Source organism: Euleptes europaea, chromosome 3 (genome assembly GCF_029931775.1).
Source record: "Euleptes europaea isolate rEulEur1 chromosome 3, rEulEur1.hap1, whole genome shotgun sequence".
Taxonomy (NCBI): Eukaryota; Metazoa; Chordata; class Lepidosauria; order Squamata; family Sphaerodactylidae; genus Euleptes; species Euleptes europaea.
Window position 1 is genome coordinate 86,301,223 of NC_079314.1, and position 25,528 is coordinate 86,326,750.

General features: G+C 43.6%; 1 protein-coding gene across 1 annotated transcript in view; it reads left to right on the forward strand.

Annotated features, from left to right (window-relative positions):
- LOC130474843 (uncharacterized) overlaps window positions 1-25,528 on the forward strand; it is a 37,784-nt gene that overhangs the window by 3,928 nt on the left and 8,328 nt on the right. The window contains exons 4-12 of the mRNA XM_056846538.1: window positions 535-689; window positions 6,184-6,231; window positions 6,664-7,261; window positions 15,011-15,018; window positions 19,737-20,043; window positions 22,301-22,452; window positions 23,101-23,169; window positions 24,231-24,516; window positions 24,722-24,873. Of these exons, the coding sequence (XP_056702516.1) occupies window positions 535-689; window positions 6,184-6,231; window positions 6,664-7,261; window positions 15,011-15,018; window positions 19,737-20,043; window positions 22,301-22,452; window positions 23,101-23,169; window positions 24,231-24,516; window positions 24,722-24,873 (1,775 nt within the window). The remainder of the gene's footprint in view (window positions 1-534; window positions 690-6,183; window positions 6,232-6,663; window positions 7,262-15,010; window positions 15,019-19,736; window positions 20,044-22,300; window positions 22,453-23,100; window positions 23,170-24,230; window positions 24,517-24,721; window positions 24,874-25,528) is intronic.

Here is a 25,528-nt window from a genome sequence, read left to right on the forward strand (position 1 = left end):
GCCTAAACCAAGTGTGTGCCCCAGAACCTGCTTTAGAATAATCTGCAGTGACCATAGTTCCATGTCAGATGAATTATTGTGGGAAATGTTCCCCAAAAACTTGAACAACTGATCTAAAAGTCTAGCTTGAAAGCAAGATTTGAGTACAGTAGCACCCTAGAGACCAACAAAATTTCAGGAGTATAAACTTTAGAAAGTCAACGCTTGTTTTGTCAGACACAGGCTGGAATAGAGATCTCGGAGTCAGTATATCCCAGTCAGAATATATATCCATTCCAGAGATCTCCATTCTGACTCGTATCTGACAAAGGGAGCTTTGACTCTTGAGAGCTTACACCCCGAAAATCTTGTTGGTATCTAAGGTGCTACTGGACTCAGATCTACTGCAGACTAGCTTGGCTATCCTCTGAAACTAGCTGGAAAGTGCTGGGTCATTCTGGCATCAGCGTGGGTAGGGTTCACACCTCTATACAGGCCATATCTTGGCTGTGTTCTGCTCTTTGCAACTAAATTAATGGTCTTCCTCCTTGGCAGGTGTGCCACAATCAGCAGCATGGATCTTGGGGAAACAGCGACCTTTAACTGTGCAGGAATGCAAGGGCAGTATGTGACCATTACTATCCCAGGGAGAAGAGAGCTGCTCTCGCTCTGTGAAGTGCAAGTGCTTGGACACCCCTGGCTACACATAGGTGAGCAGATGGCCTGCATTCAGGATCCCCTGAGTTTTATGTCCATATCCGGGGAACACATTGCCCATGCTATGTGGGTGAATGAAATCACTGAACGTTAGAGAATCTCCTCTTATCACTGTCCAGGGTGTACAAGGGCTATGCTGCCTTTCCCAGGGCTATGAAATCCTCAAGCTTATGCACAATATTTAATGGGCTTTTTTCAGTTTTTGTAGAACTTCAGACTTGTAGATCATAAAACGAAACTTGAGAGGTGCGGCTATTGCATCAGCTGTACATCAGCTTTGCAGGTGCCTACTGGTTAGTGTCCATGCCTATACTGCCAATGATTATATGTAACACATGTTTTTTTCCCCCTCAATGCCCTCAATAGTTTTAAAACTTTGAAAATTTGCAGGTGAGGGAATGGGTATTTTAAAGGTTGCATGTATAACTAAACATTCAAGAGTTTTGATGTAGCTCTTTAAAAAGAGGTGACCAAGAGTTCAGAATTATCAATTCACCTCACCTATATTTTTTTCCATTTCCAGGTTTCTCCCCTTTTTCCCCTTGGGAAAAAATATCTGTGGCTCTCCCCCGCCCCCATTCCATTTAGCCTGCAATTTTCAAAAACAAAAGCGGCATATGATCTCTTCTAGGCAATTTCTCCACTCCATAGACTTGCAAGGGACTGGGCAAAGTGGCTACAGTTAGAAATTAGGAAAAGAACAGACAGACTTCCCCACAGCCAGGCTCTTCCCCCTCGTCTCCCCAATCATAGAACACTAAATATTTGGTCTCCCACAGTTGTATACAGTCTGAATGGATAGCCAGCTATTGTTGTGGGAATCTAGGGGGGGGGGGTAGCCTTTCATTCAATGCCATGTAAGGCAAAAGGTTTGAATGTCTTATCTGGAATTCCACAAGGTGCATGCCACCATAGTAAAGGAAGGCCATAAATAGCTCAGGGGAGACAATGGTACACTTTCTTAAGTGAGGGGAAGATTATTACCAATGTCATTCTGTAGAGCCAGCGTGGAGTAGTAGTTGAAAGCGGTGGTTTGAAATGGTGGACTCTGATCTGGAGAACCAGGTTTGATTCCTCACTCCTCCACATGAGTGGCGGACGCTAATAATATGGTGAACTGGATTTGTTTCCCCACTCCTACACATGAAGCCAGCTGGGTGACCTTGGGCTAGTCACACTCTCTCAGCCTCACCTACCTCACGGGATGTCTGTTGTGGGGAGAGGAAGGGAAGGTGATTGTACGCCGGTTTGATTCTTCCTTAAGTGGCAGAGAAAGTTGGCATATAACAACCAACTCTTCTCCTTCTTCCCCTCCTCCCCTCTTTGCCACTTGCTCTTTACAAAAGTAATGGATGCTTATTATTGTCATTTAATACATGAGGATCTGGGATTGAGTGGCGTTGTCATGGTGGCAGGCTCTCCCAAGCCTATGGCAAGCATACAGTCCTGGCCACATAAAACTGAATGGCCACGTCGACACCAACTTCCTCCCCGTTGTCCACAAGCCCATGTTGCATGCCTGGCTAAATGCTTTATGCTGCACTATAGAGAGATTGGAGGCACGTATCCCCCCAGAACAATGCACATGGAACAAATCGCTCTTTAGCAGACTGACAAGTGAATGGCATATCATGCTTTGAAAAGACGTGCTCTTTGCTGGGCTTTGGTGAAACAGCTGACACCTTGCCTCTGCCACGGACTCACTAGGTGGCCTCAGACCGGCTACTCTCTCTTAGCCTCAGCACCCCATCTTCAATATGGGGATGAATTTGTGTGTGTGTAAAGTGCTGTCAAGTCGCAGCCGACTTATGGCGACCCTTTTTGGGGTTTTCATGGCAAGAGACTAACAGGTGGTTTGCCAGTGCCTTCCTCGGCACAGCAACCCTGGTCTTCCTTGGTGGGGGGATGGATATACTGGCCTTAATATGTGGGAAGTGCTTTGAGCATGGAAAGTGCTTACATACACATTCGTGTTAGAAAGGAGTAAGAGTCCACTAGCACTTCAAAAACTAACAAAATGTCTGGCAGGGTATGAGCCACCCTGAGCCCGGCCTCCGGGCTGGGGAGAGCGGGGTAAAAGTGCAATAAAATAAATAAATAAAATATGAGCTTTTGTGAGTCACAGCTCGCTTCTTCTGGTACCTTCTTCTGATATTTCTTCAGGTATCTGAAGAAGTGAGCTGTGACTCACAAAAGCTGATACCCTGCCAGAAATTTTGTTAGTCTTTAAGGTGCTACTGGACTCTTGTTCTTTTCTACTGCGACAGATAGACTAACACCACTACCCATCATGGTCTGTACACATTAGTATATCAGCAAAGTTAGAAATAAGTTTGGAGAGAGCATTCTAGGTTGGTAAATTCAGTACCATTAAATGATTTTCCTGAATGATCCTAGGGTTAGTTTAGTGCTCTTTCAGAACAAAGTCCAATGTCTCATAGTTTTGTAAGGCCTCAATTATAAATTTGGCCCAATATTTCTTTTTTTCATAGCTTGCTTCTAATAGATGGCAAGTCTGGTATTGTTTAAGATTATGAGAATGTTAGAAGCCCCCTAGGTAGAATTGTCATTTGTTCCTGTAAATGAATCTTATGTTTGACCTAGATCAATCCATCCACACCAAATTCAATTTCAGTCTGCATTCTTACTCATTTGACATGTAATGCTGCCATCTTGTGGCTTTTCCTTGTTACGTAGCCCCGGCAGTGCTCTTAACTTACCTGCACCAACCAAAGCATATGTTCAGTTCCTTGAACATTCCCCAATCACCCTTCATCTTTTGCAGAAAAGCAGATTTTCCAAGCATCAGTTTAAACCGCCTGCACTATATAATGGATGGGTTTGGCATACCTGTTCTATTCTTCATAAATCCAAGGCAAATGTGCACTCCATTCTTTTTTCTAAAAAAGACAATCCTGCTTTTCTCTCCGGTGGAGACCCAAAGTGCCTTTATCCACTTTATCCTCACATCAACCACCCTGTGAAGTGGGTTAGGCTCAGCCAGTGTGATGGATGCAAGGTCACCTGGCAAGCTTCCGTGGCAGAGTGGGGAGTCAACCCCTGTTCTCCCAGTTCAACGCATCAGCCACTATGCCATGCTGGCTCTCAAAGAACTAAATGAAGAAAGATTCATGGTGGTGACATGTTTGTTATTAAACTGACCATTTTTCATCTCCATAGAGTCATATTTATGACTTTTTCTGGTGAATGAGATGAGCCGTCGTTCACTGAAGTGCTCAGCCACAAATGTGATCAATAAATACATGGATCGTCATAGAGCGGTGCAGGTGTTGATGAGGGAGAGGGGAAATCATGTTGCTCATCGCTAGTGATGTTGCAGTAGACTGTTCAGTGGCCCCATGACAGGAGTGCTACCTCACTCAAAAGCCTTTGAGAAAACATTCTGTTGCTTTTTGGCTTGGTCAAAAGGTATCCATGGAATGAAGTTCGCCCCATTTCTCCATTTTCTGTGCTTTTTAAAAAAATACTGAACATCCAGTCCAATTAAGAGTTCTGGAGGCTTCAAAAGCTTGCACACCATTTTGTTCTGTTTTGGTTACTCCTTAATACTACATGATTTTGTTTTTGGAGTTCTAGAAAAGTCTTTATAAGTATAGCTGATGCAGCTTGGACCATGAAAGTCAATGGAACAGCACAAAACGAAAGGTTACATTGTTTGATCACGTTTAGGACTAGAGTTCCAAAATCTATTGAACAAAAAAAGTTGGTAGTTTTTAAAATCCACGTGTTACTTTACCAATTCAATGGCTTCTAATGTTCCACCACCATTTGAGAGTTGAAATAATAGTGATTTTAGCCTTATGACAGTTTCTCAGACTTTTCTCTGGGCCCATCCAATAGAGCTTTGGACACTGTTCTAAAAATAGGCATATTTGGATGCTTTCTCCTTGTTTTCTGCTTATCATTTGGGGCTGGTATTTCTGGACACACTGGGGTTGAATCGTAAGTACCACCAGTGGAATGAAGGCCACAGAGCAGCACTTCCCCACATTTCCTCTCCTGTTACAGCTCATTAAATCCCCTGAAATTCTGTTCTTGGGGGTCAAGTGACCCTCAGGAACAGGACGGGAACAGGGATTGGGGGGTCAGTGGTTTGAGGGGGGAATTGGTAACTGTCCCCCACTTCCACTGCTCCGATGGGATCACTGCTATACCAGCGGAATGTCACCGTAGGCTCCAATGTACTCCATATAGCATCAGCCATGTTGTCTTCAGGTGAGCACGCTGTGTGCTGAGCCTAGGGTAGTGTGGAAGGGCGTTTTACATTAGAAGAGCACTGGGTCAGGGCATTTCAACCATTTCCTAGGCCACACAACAAAGTAGAGGTCTTCCTGAGCTCCTTTCTTCCCTGTTTGGGTTGGGATGCTGCAGTAGTGTGGGAACAATCAGCCCTCTAAATCAAATCTGGTTCAGTCATCTGGGGATGGAGGTTTCAAACCACCCAGTTCATGGTTGGTGGAAGAGAGAGGCTCCATCTGCCTCAGTCACCATCTCCCAGGAGCTTCATCCCTGCTGCTCCCAGAGCCCTACAGCCTCAGCCACCCCCCACCCCCCATGCTCCCACAGTCTGGTTCTATGGTTGGAAGCCCTCCGTGGCTTGGGACCAAAGTATCTAAAAAACCATCTTCTTCCATATGTTCCTGCCATGGAATTAAGATCATAGGGAGAAGCCCTCCTGACTGTTCCATCAATCCAAGAAGCTTGTTTGGTGGGTACATGAGAGAGGGCCTTCTCAGTGGAAGCCCCACAATTATAGAGCAACCTTCCCAGGGAGGTGCACTTGGCCTAGGGTTCCCAGACGCCAGGGCCTTTCCCCCCAATGCCAATTTGCTGGCTGGTGGGGGGACTTACCGGCAGCAAAGGGAGGCCTAGGCCAGCATCGCTGGCAATGGGGTGATGTCATTTCCAGCACGCACCACAAGTGATGTTGTCATGTTGCCACTGATGTATGACACTCTGGTATTTGTGCAAAACGTCTATGGTAAAAATGACTTCTACAGTAGAGTTTTTGCCCAGATACCAGAGCGTCCCCACCTTGCCAGCAACGTGATGATGTCTCTCCTGGTGCGTGCCAGAAATGACGTGGCCAAGTCGCCAGCAATACTGGCTGAGGCTTCTCCTCACTGCCAGTAAGTCCTCACCCACTCCCTACCAGACACCATGGGGTACCTGGTAATCCTAGCTTTGGCCCCCTAACTTCCAAATCATTAGGAGGCAGTTGAATACAGTTTTATTTAGGACCACATTTAATTAATTTACTAGCAGTCCTAAACTGCGATTTTAAATTTTAGTTTTTTATGGTTTTTATGTCTTTTATTTTATATATGTAAGCTACCTTGAGCTTCATGTGGAAGAAAGGTGGCTAATAAATGTTCTAAATAAATGAAGATGGGGCTTATAGGTCTGATTTTGAATAATTCACCAGGGTCAGGAACTCAAAAAATTAACTTTTTTTCTTTTTTGCAGTTCACAATGGAGGGCGGAATCCTGTCAGAGATAGTGAAACTGATTTAGGTAAGAGCTTATCTATTGTATGTCGGTGTTGTTTGAAATCTCATCAGCAATGCCAACCTCTTAATGTTTTTGCTTCATTTATAAGGCTGTAATTGCGTCATGGATGTGAGCATTCTCGTTGAAAAAATTCAGTTTTGCCCAGTTGAGGGCCCCATTCACAAACACTCTCTCTCCTAGTGGGGGAGGCACTTCCCCATCATGCAATCCCATGTCCCCATGATATGTGTATGAATACAGGGACCTTGTGGGCATTGCCCTTTGTATCTCAGGGTCACTCTGGCTTGACTGATTCTTGGCTGGGACAAAACACAACCTGAGTGAACATTCAGTATGAAGAGATGTGGACCTGCATAGGGAATGGATAAACAACTGTGGTTTGTTGTATGAAACACTGATTTTCTGGAAGGGCCCTAAGGATATTCTCTCTTCTAGGTCTGCAGGGCAGAGCACTGAGTTTTCTGAATGAATCAAAAGACAGTTTCGTTGTCATATCCCCACAGCAGCCTTTGAATCTGATGGAATTCACACTGTGCATGAGAGTGGCTGCAGAATATCTGGGTGAACGCAAAGTCATTCTCTTCTCCTACCACTCTCCCAATGATGAACTTAGAATCTTGCGTGAATCAAGTGGTAATTTTGGTTTGCACATGGGTGGGCGGAGTGTAATGTTTGCACTCCCTGACCTCAGTGCTTTTGGGAGTCATTTGTGTGTGACCTGGGAATCCACATTTGGTCTTGTTGCCTTTTGGATAAATGGAAAACGGAGTATCAGGAAGATATCTAATGTGGGACACATTCTTCAACCAGGGGGTACTGCAGTGCTTGGTCAGGATCAGAGCGCACAAACCACATCTGAGAAGCAGAATCAACGTTTTGTAGGTGAAATAACCGATCTCTACATGTGGGATTATGTACTGAAGTCTCGGGACATTGAGAATGTTTTCCAGATGCATGACTTTCCCAGGGGAAACATCTTTGACTGGAATATCTTATCATACAAGATAAAAGGGAATGTGAGGGTATTGCCTAAGTAAGAACAGCTGATGGGGATGTGAGCATTCATACTCCTAGGAATTCTTATTGCCTTTGTGCAGCCAACAGGCAAGGTTGCTATTTGTTGGCCTCCTAAGAAGTACTACTTAAAGTTCTACTCAATGACAGCTACTCAATGACTTGCACTTATTCTGTGATTGTTATTCATATTGCACAGTGGTATATCCATGAATTATCATGTCAAAATATAAAATAAAATGGTTCTGTGATAACCAAATTTGAGTGTCTCCCTGCCCATGTGTTTATTTCCATTGTGGTTGTCTGCAACGGACAAAGAATCTCCATACTGATTTAAAGGACTCCAAATTTTTTTTAAAGAACGCTGAGATCCTAACAAGAGCTTGTGGGTTCAATATGGGATGGAGGCTGGCCAGTAGGAACACTGGTATAGTTTGAAGAAAGGGCACCGTTAGCCCTTTAAAGAGGGAATACAGGGTATTATTCCCAACCTAGCATGAGCCTTAAAATCTTCTTTAGCATTATCTGTTCTTAATATTACTGATGCTTTATAATTATAAATATTATTAATTGCTAATGTATTCACTATCAGTGTAGATGGTACATCAAAAGCAAGAAAGGACAAGTGAGTACGAACAAGCAATGAAGCCTGGCTGTCAATCAGGATTGACTCCTTGTTGAAGAGGTGATAGAAACCAGCCTCTGCCCTGAGAGATCTCTATACTCAGCTGTAGACACCTTCTATTCTCAGAGGAAAAAATAGCTTATAATATCTGCAGCATACCAGCAGGGAGAGAAATCAGCAACGATCATGACTGACTGCATCAGGACTGCACAAGCTGGAGGTGTACTGGGAGTTCCATGTTCAGACTTATTCCCAGGCATGCGGCACACAGTATGGAACCACAGCATGTTGGAAAAGTCTTTTGTCTGTGCTGTTTTCACAAATGGAATGGCCTTGGAAAGCTGCAATTTGCTCTTTGGGGAAAGTTACATGTAGTCCATCAGCATACGCAAGCTTACCCAGTGGGGCAAATAGCAATTCTCAAAGAACAGGTGGGCATGAGCTAAGTACTTTCTTGCCACCCACAGTTTCTACATAGCATATCACACCCCGGCTCTGACCTGAATGGCCCCCAGGCTAACCCAATCTCTTCAGATCTCAGAAGCTAAACAGGGTCAGGCCTGGTTAGTATTTGGATGGGAGACCACCAAGGAATAGCCGGGTCACTATGCAGCAGCAGACAATGGCAAACCACCTCTGAGCATCTCTTACATTGAAAACCCTACAGGGTCGCCATAAGTTGAATGCAACTTGATGGCATTTTCCACCACTATATCACACCCCTATCCTGCCACTGCCACAGAGAAGCAGCAACCACTTCTCAGACCCCTTTGCTATCATTTGTATAGTTCTGCCCTGAGGCTGTGATCTTAGATTTATCAAAGCATCTAAAAGTGTTTCCCTATTAGAAGGTATTCTGTGTTCTTTTCCCACACATCTTATTTGTTAATTTATAAAAGGCATTTGTTATTTCCTTTACAAGCTGTGCTCAGGGAAACCTACAAAGCCCACTTCCTTGACTTTTGACTACATTGTGTACTATATACAAGGAATACACTAGCTACTTGGTTTGGTTTCAACTACGTTTGGGGGGCAGCATTGGCCACTCCTAGCAGATGACTTGTTAAATGAACAGAGGGAGCTTTAGTTCTCAGGGGCCCCAGCACAATTAACCATAATATTGGTTTATTTCACAAAATTTATATCTTTTCTGCTCACAGAAGGGCCACCAAGATGGCTAACAAAACATACATACTAAAATCACATTTTAAAACCATTAAAACCAACCAATCCCCCTACATCATTAAAAAATTAAAAAAACAGCTAAAATACATACTAAAATATAAAACAATTAGAACTGGTCAGGAAGAAGGGATTACTAAGGGAATGCCAAACAAAAGAAAAAAAGTCTTCATCTACTGGTGGAAAATGGCAACAGAAGGGGACAGATGATTCTCCCTGGGGAGATAGTTCCAGAACTTTAGTGCCATGACAGAGGAGGCCCTCTCCCAAGTTGTATGTGTGTTAAGTCCCGTCAAGTCACTTCTGACTCATGGCGACCCTACGAATCAATATCCTTCAAAACATCATGTTAACAGCCTTGCTCAGGTCTTGCAAACTTAGGGCTGTGGCTTCCTTTATGGAGTCAATCCATCTCATGTTGGCTCTTCTTTTTCTGCTGCCTTCAACTTTTCGTAGCATTATTGTCTTTTCCAGTAGGTCTCGTCTTCTCATTATGTGACCAAAGTACAATAGCCTCAGTGCCACCTGCCTAATCACAGAAGGTGGGGGCTCCTGGAGCAGAGCCTCCAAAGAGTACCATACTGGTCAAGTGGGTTCAAAAGAGAGGCGGTTTTTCAGCCACAGCTGCCACCTGCTTATCCAGCAGTAGGACCACATCCAATAGCACCCTCATACTATGGTCCTTTTCCTTCAAGGGGAGTGCAACCCCATCCAGAATGAGTGACACCTTAATCTTGGGCAAGATCTTCCACTCACCAGTCGCACTTTCGTCTTGTTGGGATTAAACTTCAGTATATTTGCCCATATCCATTCCAAAACAATAACATTCTGGATTATTTTTTCTGGAATGGAATTTGGGTGGTAGTGTGATTGTTTTGCCATGGTTCTTGTTCTTCAGGAGGGAAGATTCCAGAAGGTGGTTGCTGGGAGACTACTGGTCTGCATCAAGAGTATAGGTTTGCAGGGTACCACAGGGTTCTATTCTGTCTCCCATGCTATGCACCACCTACATTAAACTATTGAGGCGGCCTTGTCCAGAGATTTAGGGTACATTGGGGTGCAGTGTCACCAATATGCTGATGATGCCCAGTTCTAGAGAGAGAATGGAGCTTATGAAATGGTGCCTAGAATCAGTGATTGACCGGGTGAGGAACAAACTGATGCTTAATCTAGATAAAGTGGAAGTACTGTTGACTGAGAAAATATCTGGGGCGGGGGGGAACGACGGACACCATTTCATAAGCTTGATTTCTAGGACCAATTTAAAATGCTGGTTTAACTGTTAGGTCTCTAAGGTTGCGATCCTAAAAACCCTTTCCTGGAATTAAGTCCCATTAAATAAAAGGAGACTTCTGTCTTGAGTAGACCAGTTTAGGATTGTTCCCTCAATGGCCTAGGCTCAAAATATCTGTAGGGTTGCCTATTCCCATATGAACCTCACCACCTCTTGAGTTCTTCCTCAGAGACACTGCTCCATGTCCTTTACCATCTGAAGTACAGAAGATGTCTGTGGGACAGTTGCCTTCTCCGACATTCCATTGAAGAAATCCCTCCCTGGCAAAGATTGCCTCTCTGTTCTCCTCTCAGTGTTTTGGTGCCAAACCAAGGTAGATATGGAGATCCTTTCAGGTGCTCTGACTGCCACCTTCTATCTTGAGCACTCACTCATCCAGTTTACTCTGTTCTGTTCTTGTATAGGATAAATTAAGAGCAGGCTCATACATTCATTGCCCGGCTCTGGAAACATGACATCCATGTCTGAATGTGCTATCACAGTTAGAACAATAGTGTTGCACCCCAATTATCCATAGAGACCAATGACAGACAATTGAGAGGAGGTTGGTTGAAACTAACAGCTCTTTTATTGCTCAAGAATAGAACCGGATGTGCACCTCCGCACTCAAATGGCAGGGGGGAGATGACACCCTCCCAAGAGGGAAGCAGTATGATTTATAGACTTTCAGGCAACTATGTTTACAATAAAGGTTACTTTTCTGATCATGCGATTGTTCTCTACTTGCGTTACATCTTTCGAGCAGCAGTGTCTTAGCTTGTCAGTTTCACTAACGGGAATACAGTGTACTTTCACTTGCGATAATGAGTTCTGAGGGCCTCCGAGCAGGGAGGTAAGGAGGGAGGAAGCGTTAGCCTTGGAGAGGGGGGTAGAGCTGGCTATGTGTGTGTGTCAGGCACTTCGGTGCAGAAAAGGAAGGGGGGCGGAAGGGGCTTTGCTTGGTGCTTGCGTGTCTGCTTATACCCTTGTCAATGTGAAAGCCAGGGAATTATTCATGGACACTTCAGTAGGTGGTAGATCCATCAAACCATACTGAAGCACAGTGCTTTTCAATGGGGTCAATTTGCATATTTCATGAGTGGCCAGCCACCGAGTGTAGTCATCTAATGCGGAGAAATCAAGGTGTATGTGCAGAAGGCAGCAGTCGAGGGTACCAGTAAAGAGAAGAAAACATGCTTGGATCTCACACAGAGGACAGAAAAAGAGAAAACCAGATATTTATTTTAAATGTCAAAAAGAGAGAACACTTTGAACATCATTTGGGAGCCAGACACGTTTAACAGTGAGGGATCAGTCCAGCAGCTTAAAAGAACTCATTTCAAACAAAAACGTCTTGAATCAAAGTGAAAAACCTGAGAATTTATTTTCCATCCTTATTCTGGGCAGGGACTTTTATTAACTGACAGCAGCTAGGGCAGGATCCAATCCATGCTGTGTGCCTGAGAATGCTCATGTACAACCCTTGCAGAAGGCAGACTAATGATGGAGGTCAGTTAGTAGCAGGGAAGGGGCTGATAAGGGGGCTGGAGCCTTTGGTTTCACTTAATTGTTGATAAACATTAGAATTTCATGCTCCTGACATTTCAGCCCTTGCTCTTTACTAGAGACTCTGAATGCACTTTGCCCACGCTTTGGGTTAATAACTTTCCTTCCATTGCTTCCAAAAGGCTGTTAACAAAGTACCTCATCAAAGATTCTTGAGTAAGGCATCTGATGGGCAGAAAAGACATGCATAATGAAAAGGAAGCCCCGAAGTAGTTGGCAGGGGGTACTGCAGGGAAATGTCCCTGCATAAAAGGCCATTGTGTAATGGCAGCAGATATGTGAAGCAACGTTTATAGTTGCCAGCATTGCAGAAAGAAGCTTTTGCAGAAAGAAGCAAATGAAGCTCACACACACACAAATTCCCTAGACATTTGTCCAACTTCTCTTTTTCTCCCTGTAGCTTACCCCAAATGGAATGACATCCATTGCACAAAGCATTGCCCCTAACTCAACCACTCTTTGAATGAGAGTGAAATGGAGCCCTGATGCTGCTGCTGTCCAGATATTGCACCAACAGGGACATAAAGTCCTGCCACAATTGCAGATGCCGTTTGAAGCTCAAGCTCCCCCACCCCCCACAATTCATGGCTATGCTCACTTATGCAATACCAGCCCACTCTGCTTTCATTCATGCCTTCCTGGTGGAAATAATAATAAATTGCAGAACATGCAACTCTGTGTGTCTGAGTTTGATTCTGTTACAGGAAGGGTGGGAAACTATTAGGGGTTGTTAATCCAGGTCCTTTCATAGGGTTGCCAGCTTCGGGTTGGGAAATACTTGGAGCTTTTGGGGGTGGAGTCTGAGAAGGGTGGAGTTTGGGGGAGGGGAGGGATTTCAATGGGGTATAATGCCACAGAGTCCACCTTCCAAAGCGGCCATTTTCTCCAGGGGAACTGATTACTATCGCCCGGAGATCAGTGTAATAGCAGAAGATCTTCAGTCACCACCTGGAGGTTGGCAACCCTATTTATCAACCCAATAAAAGAGGAGTCCAGTTGTACCCTGGGCACTAAGAATGTGGACTCCTCTAGCGGGTAAAGATGCTTACCAATAGGAAATCCCAGAGTTTAAGTGATTAAAGAGTTTAACTGAAATATGAATCCAATGGATTATTAAGACACTATGAATAACATAACTGTGACTGATAGGTTATCCTGCCCCTGAAGGGAAAAACAGCCACTCAGCTGAGCCTATAGGAGTGCTGTTTCAGCATCAAGCACCTTTGAGAAGGGGGATGGAATGTGGGAGGAAAGCACAGGAGGTGGGACTTGAGATCTGCTGCAGGGAGAGAGCAGTGACCGCTCAGGAAAAAGAACAGACTTTAGAGTGAAGGGCAGCTCTGCCTAATAGAGTGACTGAGTGGTTTAGCTCTATCTCAGGGAGAGAAGAGAGTACCCAGTTGTGAGGCCTGTCTCTGGGGATGAGCAGACCTTATAAGTTGGAACAGGGGAGATGACGCAGTTCAGTTCGCCTGGTGTTCTGACAGGGATGCTCCAGCACAACCGCAAGTGGAAAGAATGCTTGCAAGCCGCTGACGCCAGATTCATGGTTTCCCCAGAATTTCCTGAGAATGAGGTCTGCATTGTCTGAGCTTACACACCCTGTTTCCTATGCAAGCAGACTTGCGCTTTCACTAGCAATTGCTGTCTGTACCGTATATATGGTATATAGATGTGATGCCGTGATGTAGGTAGCTGATCTAGAAGAGTAGCAGGCGTCTCAGCAGACAGGCAGTAGTCCCTCTTTCATTTGTAAAGTGAAGGTGTGTTGGCTGTTTCTCATGAACACATGTACATGCAAGTTGTATGTGCATTAGGGTTGCCAGGTCCCCCTTCGCCACCAGCGGGAGGTTTTGGGGGTGGAGCCTGAGGAGGGCGGGGTTTGGGGAGGGGAGGGACTTCAATGCTATAGACTCCAATTGCCAAAGCGGCCATTTTCTCCAGGGGAACTGATCTCTATCGGCTGGAGATCAGTTGTAACAGCAGGAGATCTCCAGCCAGTACCTGGCAGTTGGCAACCCTAATGTGCATTCACTGTAACATGTGAACAGGGTTTTAATCTTATTAGTTCACAGCCAGCAGTGTTTTTTGGCTGGGTTGGTGCATCTGCCAAAATGTCTCCAGGAGAAGGGGGATGGAGCAATCCACCCTCCAGCCCTCAATTTATGAATATTCTTTTGTAGAGATGAAACAATAAAGCACAGAAAAATGAGCAATGGCCTTATTTCTAGGGTTTAATTTGTGCATCTATATTTTTCACATTCCATTTATAGTAGAGCTGCTAGCCTGTTCCCAAGGCCAACGCTTTTTCTCAGCTAAATCTCTTAATCATGAACAAATATTGTTGTAACTGAACAGCACTGATTTCCTAATTGCTTGAGATAACTCCCCTTGAGCTATGTTACAAAATACACTTATCAGGAACAAACACATTATCAGGAACAAAAAGGTTTTTAAGGTAAGGTAAAGGTCCCCTGTGCAAGCACCGGGTCATTCCTGACCCATGGGGTGACGTCACATCCTGACGTTTCCAAGGCAGACTTTGTTTGCGGGGTGGTTCACCAGTACCTTCCCCAGTCATCTTCCCTTTACCCCCAGCAAGCTGGGTACTCATTTGACCGACCTTGGAAGGATGGAAGGCTGAGTCAACCTTGAGCTGGCTACCTGAAACCGACTTCCGTCGGGATCGAACTCAGGTCGTGAGCAGAGCTTTTGACTGCAGTACTGCAGCTTAACACTCTGCGCCACGGGGCTCCTAAAAAAAATTTAGATGTGTAAAATAAAATCATTTTTTTTGGTAGGTTTTTTATGGTCCATATTGCTATCATATTCCTCCCATCTTTCCCTCAGAAAATTGGGGGAAATTGTCTGGGAAGTTTTCTTGTTTCCCCCCCTTCATTTAAGTTTTAATTTCTGCCAATCAAATTTGTGGGCCTAAATGACATGACTGCATCCCAATGTCTCTGCAACTAGTCTAGAGGTACATAACTATGATACAGAACCTAGTTTCTTACTAGGAAAGAACAGGGAAGAATTTCATGAGCCACAGACATGAAGTACAACCATTTCCTCACCCAAGAGCTATGCAGATGTAAATGTATCTGCCTCACCTGTCCAAACAGTTGCTCAGGTAAGCCACCTACTTGCCCGTATAGTTGGTTCTTCTGAATAATTATACTTCATTCTATTGATTGTGTTTGGAAGCTTGGCTTTTACAAGTTTCCAAAGATGTTGCTTTGAAGTCCCATAAAACAGGCATTGCCCTGACCTGGATGGCCCAGGCTAGCCCAGTAGCCTCAGATCTTGGAAGCTAAGCAGGGTTGGTCCTGGTTAGTATTCGGGTAGGAAACCACCAAGGAAGTCCAGGGCTGCTGATGGAGAGGCAAGCAATGGCAAACCACCTCCGAATGTCTCTTGCCTTGAAAACCTTGTGGAGTTGCCATACATTGGCTGTGACTTGATGGCACTTTCCATCACCAAAAGAAACATTTGCTGAAACTAAGCAGATCTAGAGGGTATGGTCACTGCCTGTATGGGAGACTACTTGGGAACCTTGTGTCCCCCCTAGAACAGGGATCCCTAGCCTCTTTGAGCCTGTAGACACCTTTGGAATTTTGAGAGGAAGTGGTTAGCACCACACCAAAATGCCTGCCACAGGAGATGGAGCCAAACCTAATACCCCCCTTCTCCATATGCAAAAGAATTGCTTCACGACCGGGCTGAACACATGAAGCTGCCTTATTCAGAGTCTGGCCATCAGTCTGGCTTGGTTAGCACTATCTGTACTGTATGTTATGTGTGCACCTGTGCTCTCTATAAATATAAATAAAACAAATACCCTCTTCTCCAAAGGGAACCAACCCAGGTATGTACGGTCCCTGAGACATCTCATTGCCCAGAGAACTGGGGAACTCATAGGAACATGTTTGTAGCAAACAATGTTTTTATGGCTGGGTTTATTAATTGTCTTAATTTTACTTTTATTGTGTTTATTGATTTGTAAGTTACCTTGAGCTATTTTAAGGAAACAGAAGGATAAAAATTCTGAACAAAATCTACACTTTTTCATTTTAGGTGCATACATTTCAACTGTACATTTTAATGAATACATTAATAAACCTTTCTGTTGTAAGCAGGGGTCTTGTGGCACCTTAAAGACCAACAAGATTTTATACCAGCATCAATAACCTTTTGTGGCCCAGAGGTCATTTCATCAAATGCTTTCTAGTGGTTCTTACTAGGTAGGAATTTATGTATGAGATTATGAGAAAACAAAACACAGCAGGGACAATAAGCTATGAAATGGAAGTAGTATAGGGTGAGATGTAATTATATAACATTCGTATGTAGTCAAGGAAAGTACAGAGACTATTGTCAAGAGAAGCAATTGACTATTTTTGTAGTTTTCCTAATCGTAAAGGTTTTAAATGGGATGTATGAAAAGGTGTTTTCCTCACCTATACCCTAGGTTTCTAGCTTTTCTTCTGTACATGAGTAGAAGTTTATGTTGAGCTCTAATTCATACAGTTCAGGACATGTATAACAGGAGAAGTTAATCTGTGGTTTAAATACCTGAGGCCTCACAATCAAACTGGGATTTGGGAGCAAAGCATATTTGAAAGCAGGAAGAATATGAGAATTATAAAATCTTGCACTGGGTTCAAATCAAAGCACATGGTGGATCTTTCACATGACACAGCTCTAAAAGAGCCTCAACAAGATTGTTGGGTGGGGGTTGCTGGGGCCATGCAGAGATAACCTGGGGTCTGAGGCAAATCGTAGTCTTGGAACCCTGCCAGAAGTTTACCTGGCACATAAAAATTGTATTATATAGGTGAGTATGTAGTATTAACTGATGATAAATACATTAATAAGCATGAATGTCCATTTATTAAATAGGCAAACAGGCTTCTTATTTGTCCTGTAAGCCAATGCACTGCAGGTCAAAGGTGTAAGGTCAGGTGGGGCAACCTGGCTTGCCTACAAACCTTAGGCAATATGTACTGATAGGCTGGGGGACCTCAATCCCAGGCCTGTTTGCTCTTTTTCTTCTCTATCTACACCCTGGGAGTAAGGTATTTCCTTATGTTGGGTGCAAAAGCCAGACCCCGTTCAATGGCACAGACCCACCAAGAACAGGGACAACTCAGGTTATTTCTTTAGAAGCAAGAGGTAACTTTATTGTGCTAGCAGGAAGAGCTCTGTCTCAAGACAGCCAAATATAACTCTTCAAAGACATCATGCAACACATGGGAGTATTTATACATTTTTGAGTTCTTTGTCTCCCTGTCTGCTCTTTGTGCATGCCCTACGAGCTCACGCGGGCTTTATGACCAATTAACTTAATTGGTACAAGTATCTTTATTTTTATGCCAACTTCTATAATTGACAAGATTCCTGGTTTCGCTCACCCTGCTAGAGATAACACACCTGAGAGAGATATACCTTATACCTTTTAATTCCATTTTGGCATGCCCTTTCCAATTAACCATCCTCTTGGCATGTTTTCGTCCTGCTGAAGAGGTCTGATCTAATCCTTGGAATGGTTTTTAAACTTTTGTCTTACCTAATGAACTTTTGCACTCTTGCTTTTTCTACTTCGAGGAGAGTCAGATCCCTCCTGGCCTAGACATTTAAAGCTTATACATACATCCCTTTTGTAATGCCTGCAATCATTATTATTATTTGAAGGTATGCTTTTGTGTTCAGTCTGCATAATTGCTCTTATGGAAATGCTAGGCCTAAAGTATAAGAGCTGGTTTGAAACACTATGTATTCATGTGCACACACATGAGGGCTTTGGGAAGGTGGCACCCGGGAGTCATGAGTCAGTCAATCAGGCTCTCTGTGTCTGGTACAGCCTTCTACCAATACACGGCCCAGAATTACCTACTTCTTAAGGAATGTTAGGTTTCGGTTCCCCGTCCCAGATCATGTAGCCACCTAGATCCCCGCCTCAACTCCCACTGATAGGCCTATGCTAATCCAAAGGTGTCCATCATTGGGTCTTTGTGGGTCTATGCTCTGTATTGCGTATATTGTAACACCCCTGACCAAAGGTTATAAATGTTATGGCAATCCTTTGTTCTGGCGTGTGAACTGTCCTGCTTGCTTTGGGGGCAATCGCACCCGACTGCATTTATTTTGGCCACAATAAACAGATCGTTCCAACCTCTGACTGTATTATTTATCATTGGCTACTAAGTAATACAGGAGCACTTCACTTTAAGTGCTTCAGTGGAGTGTTTTTCATACATTTCTGACATACTTAGAAATGGTACTATTATACGGTGGTATCTTTAATAATATGTGTGCCCATAAAATCTGAATAACGTACCTTCCCTATAAGCTATTTTAGCTTATGTGCTTAACTGTTGTGATACACAGTGTAAGTCAAACAAATTGAGATTTTACACTTCCTTCACTTATGCGATAGCAATGTTTGAGTATATTTTGAAGGTTCTCCTATTTTTCTCAAGAACATAATACTTCTAATCCTGTTCCCCCCCCCATTTCATACTTTGACATTTGACTCTTTCCTCATTCTGTTAATGGCAAAAGACAAACATTTGGTTTATCAAAGAAAGCCAAAGGGCAGATTATGTCCTGATTTCTGATTGGAAGAAACCACCATTTAAGGAGATCATGTAACTTCATCAGTACTCTCCAGCTCCACTCTCATATTTTTTCTGCTGAGCTTAAGTTGCTTGTCACAAATCCTGCAAAAAGGACATGCTGCATCTAAAAAGAACCCTCCCGAACATGAGACGGTGTCTTCTTCTGCTGCTTCTGGCCATCCTGCCTGAACTGCTTGCAGGGAGAGGTTAGTATGACTTATTTCCCCCTGTTCTTCTTCTTCCCCAATAGTCAGTGACTTAGCGGAGAGAGATTTCTCTTCAGTAATTCCATCAAACTAAAAGCAGGCTTTCATTAATTCCTGACACTTCCTAAGCATGCCAATTCCTGACACTAGCCCAGTTTCCAAGGATTTTTTTTAAACAGATGACTCATGATTCAGCTAAAGTAAATCACAATTAAGTCCCACTGAACTTCAATCAATCATCACTAATGTACGCCATTGGTTTCAATGGGACCTAGATATGAGCAGGGATGCTGTGAATTTCATGGTGAACATGTTCCACTGTCCTGAACACTGCTGAGCCAATCACCCACCCTGTTCGGCTCTCTACGATCAACCCAAACAGAAACCACCTCCCAAACTGTTTCCTGAGTCCCCACCTTGCAGGGCCCTACTGAGAGGTTTGGAGGTAGAGATCAAAAGCCAAGTCTGATATCAGTAGAGCTTCTCCTTCTGTTCTCCGCTCAAGCAGTTTCAGGTGGTGGTGTAAAAAGCAACTTGCTCCCTCCTTCCCTGTTAGCTTTGGCTGCAAAGAAGAGAAGCCCTCGCATCAATTTCAGTCAAGGGATTGTTCTTTTCTCTCAATCCAAAACGGACAGGATTGGATGTCAGGGGCTGGGAGCAATGTGCAGTCAATCCAAATTCTTAGTTGGTTGTAGAGCAGGAGAAGCAGATCATTCTGGAATCCTTTACTATGATTCTATTTGTATCCCTGCAGTCCCCTCCCCCATATATTTACCGCAGCTGTGATACAAATACTTATGACAGACAACTGGTTACTCAGCAAGTATCTATTTCTTATGGACGATCCTGTTTATGGAAGCCACTTCATTAGTGGAACAAAACCAGTGCCTGCCATCAATGCATTTGTTACAAGAGAAGTATTCTGTATTGTTAAAAAGCCATTCAAACAATATTTGGGAAGTTTTGTTGTTCAGAGCTTAAGCACAGCTATAGTGAGAGAGAAACTCTTCGTTTCTTTGTTGCAGCCCTCAATGTTGCCGTTGGAGCCCGCAATGTTGCCATCCAAGGAAATGCTTTACAATCTAGCACGTACAACCGATTGGGAATTGCTAGCAATGCTATTGATGGGATCACCACAGGTGAATTGACAGCTGGGTCATGCACCCACACTGACATAGAATCCCATCCATGGTGGATAGTGGACTTGAAGTCAGAGTATCGAGTGGTTCATGTAAACATCAGCAACCGGGCAGACTGTTGTGCAGAACGGCTGGATGGGGCAGAAATCCGGATTGGGAACTCTCCAGAGGCAGGAGGCATTTTGAATCCCAGGTACTGAGTTGGTTAGGTATTTTCTAGGACTCTGCAGGATTAGAGTACAAGGAAGACAAAGGAATGGAAAGGATCCAGACAGAGTCCTAATTGGTTCTTGTAGGTTATCCGGGCTGTGTAACCGTGGTCTTGGAATTTTCTTTCCTGACGTTTCGCCAGCAACTGTGGCAGGCATCTTCAGAGTAGTAACACTGAAGGACAGAGTCCTAATTATTTTAAAATATTGTCGAAGGCTTTCACGGTCTGAAGGCTTTCACAGTTAGCTTTGGATTTCACATGTTAACAGATCACTTCAGGATACAATGGTTCCATATTAACATACCACACCCTCATTAGCACATTATCTACTTACAGGACAATGGTTAGCACATTACCTTTGATACTTTTTGCAGCTCAAACCCAACCCCTTTCTGACTATATATTACTCTTCCTACACACTTGACACTGAGAGACACTGTCCTTCAGTGTTACTCCTCTGAAGATGCCGGCCACAGCTGCTGGCGAAACATCAGGAAAGAAAATACCAAGACCACGGTCACACAGCCCGGATAACCTACAAGAACTAATTATTTTAGTTGTAAAAATATGACAATGTTTTCTTCCATATTCAGAATATTTATCATAAATTTGAGAATCTTTTAGGTAAGAAATGAGTAAGAGGACTGTGAAGAAATGCATTTTTCTCTTTGAGTTTTAAAAAGTTTTCACTCTCTTGGCAGGCAAGAGGGGGGAAAGTGTGCTAGGCCAGGTCATCTCGGGTTACTGCCGGCTACTGGTCTTGAGAGCAGGCTGTTAGTAGTTCAGGAATGCAGGAATCCGGGGGGGTCCCACCAGGAGCTGGAAACCAAGATAAAGTCGGCATGCAGAGGTAAAGTCAAAAGTCCGGTCCACAGGGTCAGAAGTCCATTTATCAATGTCTAGTAGCATCAGCAACAAAAGTCAGAGATCCTTTTGCAACAATTGCTTTTGCAACATCTGTCTGTTCCAAGCATGGTTTTAAGCTGTTTCTCTTTGCCTTAGTTCTCATCCTCAGACAACTCTCTTGGAGCCATCTTCTTAGTGCCTGTAGGCGAGCACTTCTCCTTTTACTTTGCAACTCCATTCTCCCTTTTTGCCTGTGCTGTTGAGTGGCTTCAGGTGAGCTGGGTGGGTCCTGCTTCTGTGGAGTTACAGCTGCATCTGGTTGTGCCAAAGGAGGTGATTCTGTGTTTACTTCCAGATCCTCAGCAGGGCTGGTGTTTACTCCTACCTGTTGTCCTTCACCCTGCCCTGCATTCTCAGCTGCCTGAGGTGCAATGCCCATTATTTCTCCCTACTCTGGCTCTTCCTCTGAAGATGCTTCGCCTGTTGAAGTCTGGGCCATGACAGAAAGTCAATTCAATTGCTTGCCAGACTCACCTCTGCCACCCTTTTAGAAATACTAATAGGTCTAGCTAGAGAGAATGGGATAAGCCTTCCCCACCCCCACCATGCCCCAGCTATACAGGTTATACCTAGCAGGGAACAGAGATTTGGAGGACTTAAGAGGCTAGAAAGAACGCAGGAAGGATCTTCTGGAGATTTCAGGAAAAGCTTCTTTGACCTGTCCTTACCTGATCAGTGGTAGGAGAAAAAGGGACAATAAAACTCCTGGGAGCAAGGAGGAGGGTCTCTTTTGTTGTACTGATTCCATTGAAGAAGACAGATCTCTTACCTGAGGTCTGTGGGAGACAGCCACAGGCAGGTGCTGGCCTGTACACTGGAAAGAGGCTTCTAGGTAATGGAAACCCTGTAGAACACCTGTAACTTTCTAAGTTAAAGAGCCTGCCTTACATTTAACATCTGCTAGGGCATGTACAGTGGGAGGAATAGAGGAATTGCATTTTACCCCTTTCTTTTGAATCCCTTGCTCTACCTGGTACTGTGCTGAGAGTAGGCTTGTGAACATTTTCTTTATAAATAAATACTTTATAACTTTTGATTCTGGTAGGGGTTCTCTGTACCACATAGACCTCCACCATCTTTTGTCCATTTATTAGCACACCATTTGTAATTTCCCAGGAATTTCAGCCTTTCATCCTTATCTCACTTTCATACTTCCCGTTCCAGTATCTCCATACGCACCTTGAATGTATTTCAATCTGTATACCAATATATTGATTAAATAACAACAATGATTAATTAATATGTAGTTACCAGTTACATGCTCATGTGGTTTCAGTTGTTATGGATGAAGTTCTTAATTTACTAAAACAAAATAAATTGATTTCTTTTCAAGATGTACTGTGATTGAATCCTTGGATCTTGGGGAAACCCAGAGTTTTTATTGTGAAGGTATGCAAGGAAAGTATGTTACTGTTACCCAACCAAATGGAGGAATCCTCACACTTTGTGAAGTCCAAGTGTTTGGTGAGAAGTTAACTTCCCCCGGTAAGTAAACGTCCTAGATGGCTTCTATTTTGGTGTACAGAGAGAGAGAATACATCAACCTCACAGACTTAATCTGAGTTACAAGTCATTCTGTTACCACACAGAACCACGGAAAATATAATAATGTGAGAGGGCAGGGACTGAGAAACTCTCACAAAGAAAGGTTAGCCGAGGGGTTGATTTCCATGAGATGGAGTTCACAGGGTATGGGAGGATGGGGACCTTACATACAACCTGTGGACTGTCATAGTCATATGATATTTGAAGAAAAAAGAGATGAGCAGTCTGATTACAGTAAGAATTTTCTTCTGGTTTAGAGATTTTGTGTGAACATGTGGAACAGTTGCTGTACTGCTTGCTTAGATTAGATATTTCTGAATTCTTATCTCTAGTAACCAATTAAAACTTGTAATTAATAAGTGAAATTAATAAGTGTAATTAATAAGTGAAATAGGGGCAAGCCTTTGAAAATAATATTTTAATTTACTGATGAATGATTCCCAGAGGACTTAAAAGTATCTCTTATAGTTTGTTGTTATTCTAACACCTCTCCAAAGTTTGTATCTAAACCATGCCTAATGATGTATGTCACCTACCAATGGAATCTTAGTTAAGTCTCTTTGCTTCTTTTTATAACTTCTCTGACAGATGAGCCCAGGCCTGAACAGACTCAGTCTTCCAGACTACTGCCAAAAGGAGAGCAAGTCAACACCTCTGGTAACCGACTCATTATATCCTACTGGATATAAGAAAGTATTTGCCTTGGTGACAGATAAACATAATAGTGAAATGATGGGAGCTGTGTTCACATATCTTCCATGTCTAGCTGGGCCCAAAGGGTATGGTTGGAATCCACTACCTTTTTACTAGTTATGAAAATCTCTTAAAAGTTAGTGATTATATCCTCTGCTTAGTTAAGCACTGTTTAAGTCCCATTGAAATCAGTGGTCCCTGAGTGTCCTTTTTGGGAGGCTCAGAAATATAGGTGATGGTTAGAAATCGTCTTCCCCTCTTGGACTCTTATTATTCACATGTAATTTCTGAAATAGTTTTTGAACACTTTTTAATGCCATACCTATGTCATATACGTTTACCATAAAGAACTGTTGAGTGGGCAAAACCAACTAGGGAGGGGCTGTAGCACAGTTTTAATGCATCTGTGTTGCCTGCATAAAATCCCAAATTAAATCCCTGGCATCTCCAGTTAAAAGTCAGGTAGTAGGTGATGCGAAAGAGCTTTACCGAAAACCCTGAAGATCTGCTGCCGGTCACAATAGACAGTAGTAACCTTGATAAACCAATGTTCTAACTCAGTATGAGGCAGGTTCATGTGTTCCGATCACTATTTCCCACACAGGCCACTGTGAAGGTTCCTTCTTATACAATCCACTTTGCTTATGGACATATGAAATTGCCTTGCATTGCATCAAAACATGAGTCCCTCTAGTCCAGCACTGTCTGTGTTGATGGGCAGCAGCTCCCACATCTCAAGCAAACACCTTTCTCAGCCCTGTTAGCTGAGACCCTTGAAGTGCTAGGGACTGAACCCGGAGCTTTTTGCCCTCTGAGCATGTGTCCTGTACCTGAGGTATGGCCTCATTCCTTTAAAGATCAAAAACATCACCAGTGTACCACTGGTGTATCTGCCATGTATTGCTAATTACACATTCAAATAATCCAAGTCTGCTGTGTACGCTCTCCTTCTAACATGAATAGGCTTTCGTGTTTGGTGATTTAAACACAAAGGAGGTGTTTGTGTGCGTTTGTTTTTTTTATAGAACCCAATATTGCTCTTCAAGGAAAGGCATTCCAGTCCAGCACCTACAACCCGCTTGGAGACCCTGAGAATGCCATTGATGGAGCTTTATCAGTTAACTATATGCATGGGCATTGCACCCACACAGAGCTTGAAATTAATCCATGGTGGACAGTGGACTTGGGATCAGAGTTCCAAGTACACAAAGTCTATGTCCGCAATCGAGGAGACTGCTGTGCAGATCGGATAAACGGTGCTGAAATCCGAATTGGGAACTCAACGGAAAAAGGAGGCATTACAAATCCAAGGTACTTATAAACGCGTAATGTTTTCAAGGGGGTCATAGGATGGGGGTTCATAGGATGACTGTACAGGAGAAGTAGAATGGAGTAGAAAGGTTCCCAACAGTTCAATGCATAAAACATTTCAAACCAATCATTTGCCATGCTTTAAGAACACCCTTTTTATGCTTTATCATGACTACTAATAAATAGGAATTGGTTTCTGTTCAAGGTGTGCTACAATCAGTTCTCTGGGTCTAGGAGAAGCAATCATTTTTGACTGTGGAAAAGCGCAAGGGCGATATGTAACTGTTACTGTTCCAGGCATAGAGCATCTTACGCTGTGTGAGGTCCAAGTGTACGGTGTGAAGGAATATACCTCTGGTAAGTAAAAGATTTCTCAGTCATCTGATATTGGGTGCCTAGATAGCTTTTAAGAGCCCCATGGCGCAGAGTGTTAAGCTGCAGTACTGCAGTCAAAAGCTCTGCTCATGACCTGAGTTTGATCCCGGCGGAAGTCGGTTTCAGGTAGCCGGCTCAAGATTGACTCAGCCTTCCATTCTTCGGAGGTCGGTCAAATGAGTACCCAGCTTGCTGGAGGTAAAGGGAAGATGACTGGGGAAGGCACTGGCAAACCACCCCACAAAGTCTGCCTTGGAAACATCGGGATGTGATATCACCCCATGGGTCAGGAATGACCTGGAGCTTGCACAGGGGACCTTTACCTTTTTTTTTAGATAGCTTTTGCTGGAGTGCCTCACCAGGAGTTTGTTTACAGTACAGGCATCTTCTGATGACTGGAACAATACAGGTGAATGGTTGGCTGTACCGAATTTTAACACTGGAGCTATTTACTTTTATCTGTGGTGAAGTTACGCCAAACTTTCCAACTATTCATGGAGGGTGGGGATGACAGCATGAGGTAATAATGCACAAATATGTTGTTAGCAGAGTGGTACAGCAGAAGTTTGCTGGGCCCATAATCTGTTTAAAAGAGTTGGAGAAATAGTCCGATCCACACATATAGAGTTGCTTTCAA